The sequence below is a fragment of the Cebus imitator genome, unplaced genomic scaffold (assembly GCF_001604975.1).
Source record: "Cebus imitator isolate Cc_AM_T3 unplaced genomic scaffold, Cebus_imitator-1.0 Scaffold30, whole genome shotgun sequence".
Lineage (NCBI taxonomy): Eukaryota > Metazoa > Chordata > Mammalia > Primates > Cebidae > Cebus > Cebus imitator.
In genome coordinates this window covers 226001-239939 of record NW_016107345.1, presented here as the reverse complement: position 1 = coordinate 239939, position 13939 = coordinate 226001, and the positions used below count along the sequence as shown (strand labels likewise).

Here is a 13939-nt window from a genome sequence, read left to right as displayed (position 1 = left end):
TAAGTTTTGTATTTTTAGTAAAGACAGGGTTTCACCATGTTGGCCAGGCTGGTCTTGAACTCCTGACCTCATGATTCACCCACCTCGGCCTCCCAAAGTGCTAGGATTACAGGCGTGAGCCACTGCACCTGGCTGATGACATCATTTTTTAGTGAAACCCAATTATGTACGCTTTGTAGGTTGAGTCTCTAAATATAAAACCACTATAATTAGGTATATAGTATTTTTGTGTTTATTTTCTTTAGTACAGTGAGCTGTATCTGCCTACCTATAAGAGCCCAAGAATTTGGAGTTTACTTATTTGATTCGTCTTTGGCTATCTTAAAGCGGATATTGTAGAATCCGATCTGTCTAATTTATTAAAACTTGGAATTCTTCAACTTGTTAAAATATAAGCTTTTCATGTTTTTATATTTTTTCAATGTTGATATTTGAAAGGGAGTACAGAACATTTGGAAAAATCATTATCTTATGGGAATATAGATATTAAAATTTATAAAACTTTTTATGGCCAGACACAGTGGCTCATGCCTGTAATTCCAACATTTTGGAAGGTGAGGCAGGTAGATTGCTGGAGCTCAGGAATTTGAGACCAGCCTGGGGAACATGGAGAAACCCCATAGCTACAAAAAATATAAAAATGAGCTGGACATGGTGGTGCACACTTGTGGTCCCAGCTACCCAAAAGGCTGAGGTGGGAGGATCCTTGAGTCCAGGAAGTTGAAGCTGTAATGAGCCAGATTGTGCCACTGCACTGCAGCCTGGGTAACAGAGAGAGACCCTTTCTCAAAATGCAAACAAGCAAACAAAACCCTTTTCTAATGTAATGGAAGATTTATCTATAATGAAATCCTAAGGGAAACAAGGGTGTTTAACCTGTAAAATTGCTGTTTGTGAGAAGATAATATTTCTTTGTGTCTTTGTCAGAGGTAGATATTAAGCAAGAGGCTCCTTGGGTTTGACACAAAGTGGTAATTTCTACATAAAGAAAATGAAATGGAGCATATTTCACTCTCTATTTCATTTCAATGACCATGAGGGTATGTGGCATACTTCCTTTGACTTAGTTTTCCAGGGTCTGGTAATTTTCCCAGCTTACCAACTTTTCTGTTAATTATTCCCAGGTAGCTAATATTTTTAGATACTGGAAAGAAGTCATATATTGATCATCCTCAATAACTAGAATAAATAAGAGATTTGGGCAAAACACCTAGAACATACATGTGTATGTGTGCCTGCCTGCCTGTCTATCTGCCTGCCTGACCTTTTCTATCTACTTGACCTGAGTGATATGCTAATCAGAAAACTGGTCTCATTCGAATGATTAGCTTATTTGTGTATTTCAGGGACCTTTATTCTAGATGTAACTTTTAAACTCTTGTCAAAAGATATCTAATATAGAGAATTAGTGAATTATCTCCTAGTCTGTTTTGTTTAGTTATTTAATTCTGTTAGAGTTATTTATTATAATAGAAGATAGCTTGATTCAGAATTTTAATGTAAATATGTTCATGACAAATTTGTTTTCATTTTTTATTTATTTTATGTATTGTCTGTTCTGTACTAGGGACATACATGGGAAGAAGATATGACTTCCATTTTGAGATGATTATAATTTGAGAGCATGAAAAGTAGAATGAACAGTATTTCTTAAAAAGTGCTAATGAGTATCACTGCAGTATGTAGTAGAGGATACAGCAACCAGTTTGAATTATTAATAGTCAAGTATAATTCGAGAGATTTAGAGCAACTAGAAAAGTATGAGACAAGGTCTTCAGGGTCCTCATATCCTTTGAGACTAGCTTGAATTTTATTCTGTAGACAATGGCAGAGCCAGGGAAAGGTTTTAAATATAAAGCATTACAGTTATGTCAGGAAGGCTGTAGACAGATGAGAACTGTTTATTGGCCAATTGGTGCTTGTTCTTCAGCTTAGTTTCACTCTACCCAGTGTCAAACAATCCTCTTTCCACTTCTTAGATACAATTTCCAGCTGTTCTACTCTATACTTTGGTCTCTTTGGGAGAAATATAGTGCTAGAAAGACTCATGGAATTTTCAGTTTCTCAAGCATTTTCATGCATGTCTTTATTGCCATTGTAATAACAAGAAAGTATTAAAATCTCCATTAACAAATGGACAAACTGAAGAGAATACAAGTATTAACTTAATCTTTTTTTGTATTATAACAAAGTATTTAACTCTTAAAGTAAACTTTCAGCTGAGGAAAGCTTAAACTTTCAACTTAATTTAGCAGAGTTAAACAGCTTTAGTTCTTATCTGTCTTGGTCTGTTTTCTTCTCAGTAATGTGTCTCCCTGAAGGCCAGTGTCCAAAAATCACTTCTCTTACTTTAATAAAATTATACTTAGTATTTCCATTCTTTTTTATTTAGCTATATGCTATTTTCAATTGGATTACTTTTGAAAACTAATAATGTGATAATTCTATTCATTTTCATGTTCATATGAAATCCCAGTTAAAATAATGTCAAGTATAAAGTAATGTAATAATAGATTATAGATACTTACAGGCTCTTCTCAGATAATGTTGGAAAGAGATTTTTAGGAAAATATGTTTTGAGTAAAGTTATATAATTTTGATGTAAGCATGGGGAAGCACACCTCTTTCTTTTGTGGAATTCAGAGAGTCTGGATCCAAAACAACATGGGCCATATTCTTTTTTTAGTATTTTCTTGTAGGGATTGGGAAGGAAAATGAGAGAACTGAATTTTTCCATGTTTAGTTTTAGCCAACATTTGACTCATAATCTAAGGAGATTTTAGGCCTTTGAGTAAGGGCACAAGCCAAGAAGGCACCCCTTACTTTTATTTTTAGCCTCATATGTTTAGATCATCTTTGGTTTTTTGTTTGTAGTATTTGAAAACTAAAGAAATTCAGTTCAAATAGTAAATGATTTGGTTGTGGGTTTGTTCTTGAAACGGGATCTTGCTCTGTCACCCAGGCTGGAATTCAGTGGTCCAGTCCTTGGCTCACTGCAACCTCTGCCTCCCAGGCTGAAGTGATTTTCCTGCCTCAGCCTCCTGAGTACCTGGGACTACAGTTGTGCACAACTACGCCTGGCTAATTTTTTTTTCTTTTGTACTTTTTGTAGAGATGGGTTTTCACCACGTTGCCCAGGCTAGTCGGAAACTCCTGAGCTCAGGCAGTCCACCCACATTGACCTCTCAAAGTGTTGGGTTTACACACGTGAGCCCCCCTTGCCTGTCCTGACTTGGATTTTTATCTGAAAAGCAATACTGCCACCCAGCGTTTATATAGTTTACATTTTTTAGGTTTTTAGAAACTATTTTGAGAATCTCTTTCTCTTTAGCTTAGAAATTTAATAAAGGATCCTTTATTTTTTTAATGGAATTATATTTTTATAACTCACATATTTAGGTTCATTTATTACATAAATGTTTATAAATTTACTGAATGTTTACCAGTGGCGTTTGCACAATTCTATAATGAGCATTTTTCTTTCTTAGAGTCGAGGTGGAAAAAAGTTTCTTCCTGTATTGAAAGAAATCTTGGACAGGGATCCTTTGTCTCAACTGTGTGAAAATGAAATGGATCTTATTTGGACTTTGCGACAAGACTGCCGAGAGAATTTCCCACAGTCACTGCCAAAATTACTGCTGTCAATCAAGTGGAATAAACTTGAGGATGTTGCTCAGGTAACAAAAGATGGCTTCTGTAACTTTTTTTGGGTATATGGTACTTGGTTGGTTTCACATAAAGTTTCCTTTTCTCATAGGTATGTTTTCATAGATTGGAGAATTTAAGCAGGAGAAATTTTGAGGTTTTAAACTCTAATACTCCAATTAATGGACCAGAACATTTTCAAGATTTAAAAATCTCAGATTTCGGGTAGGATTGCCATACCTTTCACCAAATACAATTGAAACACTGATCTTGGAACAATTATCTATCAAAATAGCACTTGCTAAGACCTGGGTACCTTCTACCAGCTTCATCAGTGAACTCCACAGTTTTAAATCTTAAGACTCTTTGCAATGCCTGTTCTAGAATGTTCATTATTTGAAAATTACATCCATTATAGAGAATAACATTTTAGATCACCTATCATTCAGATCAATTTGAACATTCATTTCAGTTGTCCGGTATTACTGAACGTATGCCTTTTGGCAGAATAGAAAAAAGACCGTTTTGCTTCAAAAAAACACCATATTGGCTAGATGTGGTGGCTCACACCTGTAATGCCAGCACTTTGGGAGGCCGAGGCAGGTGGATCACCTGAGATCAGGAGTTCGAGACCAGCCTGGCCAACTTGGTGAAACCCTGTCTCTACTAAAAATACAACAATTAGCTGGGTATGATGCCGAACGCCTGTAATCCCAGCTACTCGGGAGGCTGAGGCAGGAGAGCTGCTTGAACCCAGGAGGCGAAGGTTACAGTGAGCTGAGATTGTGCCATTGAACTCCAGCCTGGACGGCTAGAGTGAAACGCCATCTAAAAAGAAAAAAAAAAAAAACACACACCAAATTTTAGTTCCTTGATTTAATTTTCAAGACCCTGCCCAAAGGCACTGGCATTTATTCTGTTCAAACGACCCACCAGTGCTCAGTCAAAAGACCTTTGAAATGGTTTTTTTAATTAAAAAAAAAACAAATTTGGTCTACTAAAATAACCAATTGTTTTCATGTTACTAAGTTCAATCAATCTCTCTAGTATGTAGTCTTAGTAAATTTATAGTGACTAAAAATATAGTGAAGAAATACAGATTTATCTTAATTATATTCATTTTAAAAATCTTTGGTTTTATTGTTTCACTTCTCAAATTACGTGTAGAAAGGATTTCTTTTGTGTTTACTTTTAGTGTCTAAAGATTTTTGGACCCAGGCACGGTGATGCACGCCTCTAATCCCAGCACTTTGAGAGGCCAAGGCAGTTGGATCGCTTGAGCTCAGGAGTTCCAGACCAGCCTAGGCAACATGACGAAACCCCATCTCTATAAAAAATACAAAAATTAGCTGGGCATGGTGGCATGTACCTGTAGGCCCAACTACTTGAGAGGCTGAAGTGGGAGGATTGCTTGAATCTGGAAGTTGAGGCTGCAGTGAGCCAAATGCCATTGCACTCCAACCTGTGCAACAGAGTGAGATCCTGTCTCAAAAAAAGAAAAATGGCCAGGGTTGGTGGCTCATGTCTGTAATCCCAGCACTTTGGGAGGCGGAGGTAGGCAGATCAGGAATTTGAGACCAGCCGGGATAACATGGTGAAACCGTGTCTCTACAACAGATAGAAAAATTAGCCTGATGTGGTGGCACACACCTGTTCCAGCTACTAGGGAAACTGAGGCAGGAGGATCACTTGAGCCCAGGAGGCTGAGGTTGCAGTGAGCTGAGATTGTGCCATTGCATTCTAGCCTGGGTGACAGAGGGAGACCCTGTCTCAAATAATTAAATAAATAAACAATCAATCAATCTTTGGAAACGTTATATAATTACATTATTGTATGTACCTTGTTTAAACTGTTTCTACCTTAGACCAAATTAGACTCAAAAGGAACTATTTAATTTTCATTGCTCTAGAATAGTTATTGTCTTCTAGCCGCTGATTTATTGTCTAAATCCTGGATTCATTTTCCAGGAACCTTCAGTAATGGAAAATAAAATCTAGGCATTTTTTAACTTGGCACATTTGCCCTATTTCTTTAGGATAGTGTCTAGTGCTGACTGCATATCTAAGAAATGCATCATATTATTATTTCATTAGAATCACAATGGAAAAAATTTCTTACTATACCCTTAAAAGCTGTCTTAAAGAGAGATTTGGTGAGTTTTGGCAATTAATTTTACACTTATAATTTAATTTTTAGTAATTATAAATAACCTTACAAAAAGTTATTACTTTTTAATGGTAGAATTTTTAACTACAACATTGCTGAACCTCTACTATTACAAAATGTTATCTCTCATTTTCAGTATTATTTATGGATAGCATATTCCAGATATTAATTGGAGATACTAGGAGTTAATTACTGCTGTTTCAAAACCTCAGAAAATAGTCTCTTCCCAGCTCTTCTGTCCATAATGAAAATTGCTGGTCCATTAGGGCCTTGGGCAAAGCAGGGAGAAAAAGTGGGGATGAGGTTGGTGCTTTATGTCTTTATACCAGTATTTCTTATGGGCTTTCATCACTATACCCTTAAGAGTTTTTATAGACCTTTTTTCCCCGCAATAACCCTTGAAATTTTGATTTTACAGATACATGGTACATCCGTTCATGTACTGTATGTGTATCTGTGCTTTATACATAAAAAAAGGAGCAAGCTTTATTTAATACAGGGTTAAGAATAACTAAGTAAAACTTAAATTTAAAGTTAACATTTAAGCTGGGTATGGTGGCTCAAGCCCATAATCCCAGCACTTTGGGAAGCAGAGTTGGGAAGATCACTTGAGGCTAGGAATTTGAGACCAGCCTGAGCAACATAGTGAGACCCTATCTCTACAAAAATAAATAAATAAAATAAAATTAGCTGGGCATGGTGGTGTGTGCCTGTAGTCCTAGCTACTCAGGAGGCTAAGATGGGAGGATCGCTTGTAGCCAGGAATTCAAGGCTGTAGTGAGCTATGATGGTGCCACTGCACTCCAGGCTGGGCAACAGAATGAGACCCTGTCTCTTAAAAGAAAGTTGAAATTTAAAAACTACTAGCATTTCACTGTATTTGCTAAATAATTATCTATGTAATTTTTTCACTTAAGTGAATTGTAACGTATCAAATTACATATATAATATAACAATTTATGCTGGCACAGTGGCTCACACCTGTAATCCCAGCACTTTGGGAGACAGAGCTGGGTGGATCACCTGAGGTCAGGAGTTGGAGACCTGGCCAACATGGTGAAACTCCGTCTCTACTAAAAATAAACATAAAAAATTGGCTGGGTATGGTGGTGGGCACCTGTAATCCCAGCTACTCGGGAGGCCAAGGCAGGAGAATCGCTTGAATCCGGGAGGCAGAGGTTGTAGTGAGCCGAGATCACGTCATTGCACTCCAGCCTGGGCAACGAGAGCAAAACTCAGTCTCAAAAAAAAAAAAAAAAAGACAATTTATATAAATATATGCTAATAATGAAGTAATTACATTTTTAGAAAATCATTCAAAAGTATTGTTTTCCCAAAAATATTTATTAAATGTAAAACAACTGAAAATATTAAGTTAAATTATCTTTAGTAAACTTAACTTTTATTTACTTTTGCTTGATATGGGAAAATATCATTTAACTTAGCTGCTGGATACTCATTTACATATTGTTGACTTTTTGGAGAGAGCTTGCCATAATTAGTGACGGGTTGAATAACTTAAGTAATAAAATATTAACCGTTTTTATTGAATTCTCAAAGCTTAATTGATCTGAAAATCAAACATAACATCCACAAGACAGCTAGCAAGCGCTTGCTGACCACCTCTCCCAATATGACTTTGAGCAATCAAGTAGAGGAAATCTAATCACTGCCATCTATTTACCATAGTTTTATAGCACTGATCTTGCATGTATATCGTATACCTTCCATGACATTGATGTCAGTGGTACTTATGTGATACCCAAGAAAATCCAATGAGTAAAATTAATACTAAGGAATAAGATTTTCTCAGATGGGGTTTGAGTTTTATAAGGGCTACAGATTAAACATTTTTTTTTACTCTCACCCATAAAGTTTATTTGGGGGTAAGTACTTCATAGCTTTTTAAACTTGTCTATAGAATGTTTCAACAACAAAGGCAATCTTTATTAGTTTATATTAACAGGAATGGATTTTTGAGGCCTCAGTAATTAAAAGTGTGCTTTCCCTTCTTTTGACCCATCTCAGTGCTCTTGTGTGTCAAGGAAAATTAGATTACCTTTGTCCCCCATTATTTCTGAACCATTTTCATTTTTTTAAACAGCTTCAGGCGCTGCTTCAGATTTGGCCTAAACTGCCCCCCCGGGAGGCCCTAGAGCTTCTGGATTTCAACTATCCAGATCAGTACGTTCGAGAATATGCTGTAGGCTGCCTGCAACAGATGAGGTATCTTCTGCAGCTGGTTTTCTTTGGGTCAAGGAATAACTTGGGTGGGTTTGGGACAAGGGTGTGTCCTTGATGTCTCGTAAGAAAGAAAAGGGATTAGAATTACTCACAGTTCAAAGAACACATTTGCTCCTGTACTCCTGCCGCTTCCCCCCACTCAACATTTATACTAGAACAAAACAAAAGCACATTGTGTCCAAAGGTCCTCAAGATCACCCTCAGGTTTGATGACTCACTAGAAGGACTCAGACCTCAGCATATAGTCATTTACAGATATAATTTATTGCAGCAAAAGGATACAGAGCAAAATTTGAATAGAGAAAAAGTTAATGGGGGTGAAGTCATGAGGAAAACAGGCATACATAAGCTTGTAAGAGTCCTTTTCCAATGAAGTCACACCAAACACTTAATTCTATCATGAGTGAGTTGTGATAATACATGTCTGCACGGGAAGCTTGTTAGAGATTTGGTGGCCAGGGTTTTTACTGGCAGCTATCACATAAGCACCCTCTGCCTAGCATGTACCAGATTTCTATACTCCCAGGAGTAAAGTGGGTATACAACATAAACCATTGTTTGCACAAACAGTTTAGGTGCACTGAGCCACTTATCAATTAGGAAGGTAGTAGGAACCCTTCAGAAATCTTAACTCCCAGATGTCAGCCATGGGCCGATCCTATAAGCAGACTTGTTAAAGAGTAGCAGCCAAACCTGCTGTGCTACTTCTTTTCTTCACACAGTCTGTCCCCTATCCAGAATTAAGAAATGTTAATTTTTGTCATGGGTTTAAAAATAGATATATTGTTAAGCAAATACATTACAATTAAAGTTGAAGTCCTCGTAGTTTTCTTACCCAGTCTTGATTACTTCTCTTCCTTCCCAGAGGCAAACATTATAATGAATTTGGTGTGTATGCTTCTATGTCACATTTTTCTGTTTCATCATGTATGTCTATGAAAATACAGATGTGGAATTGTTATTGCACAAATATGTCTTGCCATATGCATTAGTTTATATCTTGCTTTTTGAAAATTTGGCTAGATGGCTGGATGCAGTGGCTCACACCTGTAATCCCTGCATTTCAGGAGGCCAAGGCAGGCAGATTATTTGAGGTCAGGAGTTCAAGACCAGCCTGGCCAACATGGTGAAACCCCTTCTCTACTAAAAATACAAAAAATTAGCTGGGCATGGTGGCAGACGCCTGTAATCCCAGCTACTCGGGAGGTTGAGACAAGAGAACCACTTGAACCCAGGAGGCAGAGGTTCCATTGGGCCAAGATTGAGCCACTGCACTCCAGCGTGGGTGGCAGAGCGAGACGCCGTCTCAAAAAAAAAGGAAAAAAACCAGCCAGTTGTAGTGGCTCATGCCTATAATCCCATCACTTTGGAAGGCCAACACAGGCAGATCAATGAGCCCAGGAGTTCGAGACCAGACTGGGCAACATGGTTAAGCCCCATCTCTACCAAAAATATGGAGATATTAGCTCAGCGTGGAGGTGCGCACCTTCGATCCCAGCTACTTGGGAGGCTGAGGTGGGAGGATCACTTGAGCCCTGGAGGCGGACCTTGCAGGAGCGAGATGGTGCCACTTCACTCCAGCCTGGGTGACAGAGTGAAACCCTGTCTCAAAAAATAAAATAAAATAAAAATTCGGTGGCTCATGCCTGTAATCCCAGCACTTTGGGAGGCCGAGGCAGGTAGATCATGAGATCAAGAGTTCGAGACCAGCCTGGCCAACATGGTTAAACCTCATCTCTACTAAAATACAAAAATTAGCTGGGCATGGTGGCACATGCCTGAAATCCCAGCTACTCGGGAGGCTGAGGCAGGAGAATTGCTTGAACCAGGACCCAGGAGGCGGAGGTTGCAGTGAGCCAAGATTGTGCCACTGCACTCCAGCCTGGGCTACAGAGTGAGACTCTGTCCCCCACCCTCCTCCCCATCAAAAAAAAATCAACATTAGGATTTTGAGGTTAGTCTCTCCCATTATGTTTAAATGTCGTTTATTCCTTTACTTTGTAATATTCTGTCATAGGGATATATCTTATTTAATTCTCTATTAAGTAACATTTAAGTTTTTCCACATTTCCCTATTATAAAAAATGCTGCGGTGAACATGTTTGTACAGTCTCCTTTGGGTGGTGCATTTGTGAGAATCTATGAGATTCACTGAAGAAATGAATGTCTCAAACAATGAAGTTTATCTATTTTCTTTCTACCCTCAAAAATGAGGCTTATGTACTTTATGGTTTTTGAAAAATGAAAGCTCTCAAAATAGTATGGATAGTGTGATCATTTTTTCTTTTTAAAATTGTATATGTTTTACGCTACGTGGTATCCAAAAGAAATTAACCAGACTCACCAATGGTGCTTATTTCTGGGGAGTGAAATTAGAAATGTGAGAGAAGAGGAAGCCTTCTTCTATTATTCCTATACTTCCTAGCTTTTACACTATTTACAGGTTATATAATGGGCATGAATTTTACAATAAGCCTAATTGAGATTGTGTTATAGGTAGTTTTAAAAAATGAATTGCCGGTTGCTCCACCATCTCCTTAAGTTTGCATTGGAGACCTCTTGTGGAGGGGCCACCTGGTTCTCCTTGGGCAGAACCAAGTGTTTTTCTTAAATGCATTGATCCCTCTGAAGAGATTGCTATGATCTGTGTATACCATGTAGCTAATTCTGGTGGTTTTTCTATTGTCAGATTTTCTGGTTATGAGGTTTTGTTTTTTTTTTCCAATAGTGCCCTGGGTTTCAATCCCAGATATCTGCCTTAGACTACTAATTCCTTAACTATTTATTACCCAAGACTATAGACATTAAGTGGAGCACTTGGGCCTCATACTTCATACTGCTGGAATTGCCTCTGATGGGAGTGTGTTTACAGGTGAATGGTCTGGAGATTGACAGAAAATAGAGAACCACTAACCTTAACTAATTCAGCTCAGTTAATTACAATAGTGTATGTTATATTAATTCAGTGATCAATTCCCACTTATAAATGTATTCACTTTCTCATCCTTCAAACTATTTGAAGTTAAGATGTTAATTGTTCATTGGTTATCTGGGAGAACTTACTTAATCCTAATGATAGCAAAGGAAAATAAATTGTGAAATTACTGGGATTTTTATTTAAAAAATGATTGTTCAGCTAAGCACATTAATTTTTTAGCATGATCAGAAATCAGTATTGAGGTGTCTAATATTTTTGCTAACTCTTAGCTGACTAGAAATACAGTCATCAATTTTAACAATCTGTAGTAGTCTATTTTCACACTGTTATAAAGAAATACCTGAGACTGGGTAATTTATAAAGGAAAGCGGTTTAATTGACTCACAGTTCCACATGGCTGGGGAGGCCTCACAAAACTTCGAATCATGCTGGAAAGCAAAGGTGAAGCAAGTACCATCTTCACAAGGTGGCAGGAAAAGGGAAAGAGCAGGGGAAACCACCATTCATGAAGCCATCAAATCTCATGAGAACTCACTCACTACATGAGATTAGCATGGGGGGGCCACATTGATTCAATTACCCTCTACCAGGACCCTCCTCCGACACATGGGGATTATAAGGATTATAATTTGAGGTGAGATTTGGGTGGGGACAAAAGCCAGACCATATCACAATCTAATTCATTTGATTAAAATATCTCTTGTATCTGTTCTTTGACCCTCTTCACTCCCCTTTCCCCATCTGAAATCTTTAGCTTGTTTTGTGGTATTTTAACAGTGGTTCAGTGAAGACAAGCATGTAACAAGCCTGGCCCAAAAGAACCATTGTGTTTCAACAAGTTCACATTTGATAGTTTGACAGGAAGGGATCTTTTCCTGCCACAGGTTGTTTGCTTACTCACTGTGTCTTTTGTTTCTTTCAGTGATGAAGAACTTTCTCAATATCTTTTACAACTGGTGCAAGTTTTAAAGTATGAGCCTTTTCTTGATTGTGCCCTCTCTAGATTCCTATTAGAAAGAGCACTTGCTAATCGGAGGATAGGGCAGTTTCTATTTTGGCATCTTAGGTAAGTCTTTTATATTTCAATTTGAGCCTACCATATGCTTTAGTAACTATAAATCGCCATAATATATTTAATAGAACAAATAGCTGCTTTCATTTATTTCTGAGCCATTTATAACATGTATATAGTTTTGGTGCCTTCTCCTATTTCTTGATACCTGTACTCTTGATTTTCATGATTTGACAAAGTAATTCAGTTATTCAAGATCCTATGTGTCCCTCCATGCCTGCTTGATTTCTTCTTTCTTTCTTTCCCTCCTTCTTTCCTTTTTCTCTCTCTTTCTTCTTTTTTTTTTTGCTGAGCTTCTCAAAGGCAATGAGCTCTATAATGTGCTGCTGATTTTAGAAGTTTTATTTCTGGATGTGATTTTCTTCTTATTCATAGATTTCCCCCCTTTTTTAATTCCTTGTGTTCTAGAACCTTTTCTTATTTTTAACTAGCCTTTTCTCGTTCATTCAGTCTTAGTTTTTAAATCCCTCAGGGAATAACAAAATAAGTATTCCTTCCTTTTTCAAATATGTACACCACTTTTTAAGTGAGAACAAAATTGGAATAGATGCTAATCAGGGCATTAGTCAATTGTATAATACTAGTTGGATTTCATAGATCTCTGTTTCAGTCTAATGTTTTTAAATTGGTAAGATCACCTTACCCCTACAAAAAGCAAATCAGGTTAAGATGTGCACATTTTAGATTTCTTGGAATAAAGAATTAACTAATTATAGAATCACACAAATTTTGAACTGTGAAGTTTAACAAATTGGAAAGTTGACCCATCTCACTAATAATTATGCACAAAATAGCCGGGTGCTGGGATACACGCACGCCTGTAATCCCAGCACTTTGGGAGGCTGAGGCAGGTGGATCACATGAAGCCAGGAGTTTAGACCAACCTGGCCAACATGGCGAAATGCTGTCATTATTAAAAATACAAAAATTAGCCAGGCATGGTGGTGCATTCCTATAATCCCAGCTACTTGGGAGACTATAAGGCCAGAGAATTGCAGGTATGAAGGGGCTGGGCACCCTATCCAAATTCCAGCCAGAAATGGGGAGGGTCAGGAGGGAAGGACAGGGTACAGGAGAGGAGGGACCATCATTTCCTTCTAAGTGCAGGACTCATTTGTTGTGCACATCACTTCACCTTGCATCCTGTTGGCTAGAACCAAGTCACCTAATGACATCTAGCTACATGTTTATTTTTGGCAGGGTTCAACCTGGGATGTAGAGATTGCAGTGAGTTGAGATCGCACCAGTGCACTCCAGCCTGGGCAACAGAGTAAGACTCTGTCTCAAAAAAGGGAGGAAGGGAGGGAGGAAGGAAAAATAATAACGAGGCCAGGTGCGATTGCTCATACCTGTAATCCCAGTACTTGGGAGGCCGAGATGGCTGGATCACGAGATCAAGAGATCAAGACCATCCTGGCCAACGCGGTGAAACCGCATCTCTACTAAAAACAAAAGTTGGCTGGCCATGGTGGTGCGCGCCTGTAATCCCATCTACTCGGGATGCTGAGGCAGGAGAATCATTTGAACCTGGACGTGGAGCTTGCAGTGAGCCAAGATCTTGCCACTGCACTGCAGCCTGGCGACAGAGTGAGACTTCATCTAAAAAAAAAAAAAAAAAAAAGATAATAATGCACACAATGACCTTGCCATCATAAGTTTATTTTTTGTAGAATAAAGAAGTCAATATTTATTTGATAATCTGAATTGTTTGATAAACCATGTGGCTATCATCAACTTTTGCAGGTCAGAAGTGCACATTCCTGCTGTCTCAGTACAATTTGGTGTCATCCTTGAAGCATACTGTCGGGGAAGTGTGGGGCACATGAAAGTGCTTTCCAAGCAGGTATCAACTTATTTGGCTTATTCATTTTTT

The 13939-nt window shown here is 38.1% G+C and overlaps 1 protein-coding gene across 4 annotated transcripts in view; it reads left to right on the top strand.

The window, feature by feature from the left end:
- The window catches only part of PIK3CB (phosphatidylinositol-4,5-bisphosphate 3-kinase catalytic subunit beta), a 182873-nt gene that overhangs the window by 140578 nt on the left and 28356 nt on the right, over window positions 1-13939 (top strand). For all 4 annotated transcript variants that reach the window (XM_017523692.2, XM_017523694.2, XM_017523693.2 and 1 more), the window contains 4 exons: window positions 3489-3677; window positions 7917-8038; window positions 11917-12060; window positions 13810-13909. In XM_017523692.2, coding sequence (XP_017379181.1) covers window positions 3489-3677; window positions 7917-8038; window positions 11917-12060; window positions 13810-13909 — 555 coding nt within the window. The remainder of the gene's footprint in view (window positions 1-3488; window positions 3678-7916; window positions 8039-11916; window positions 12061-13809; window positions 13910-13939) is intronic.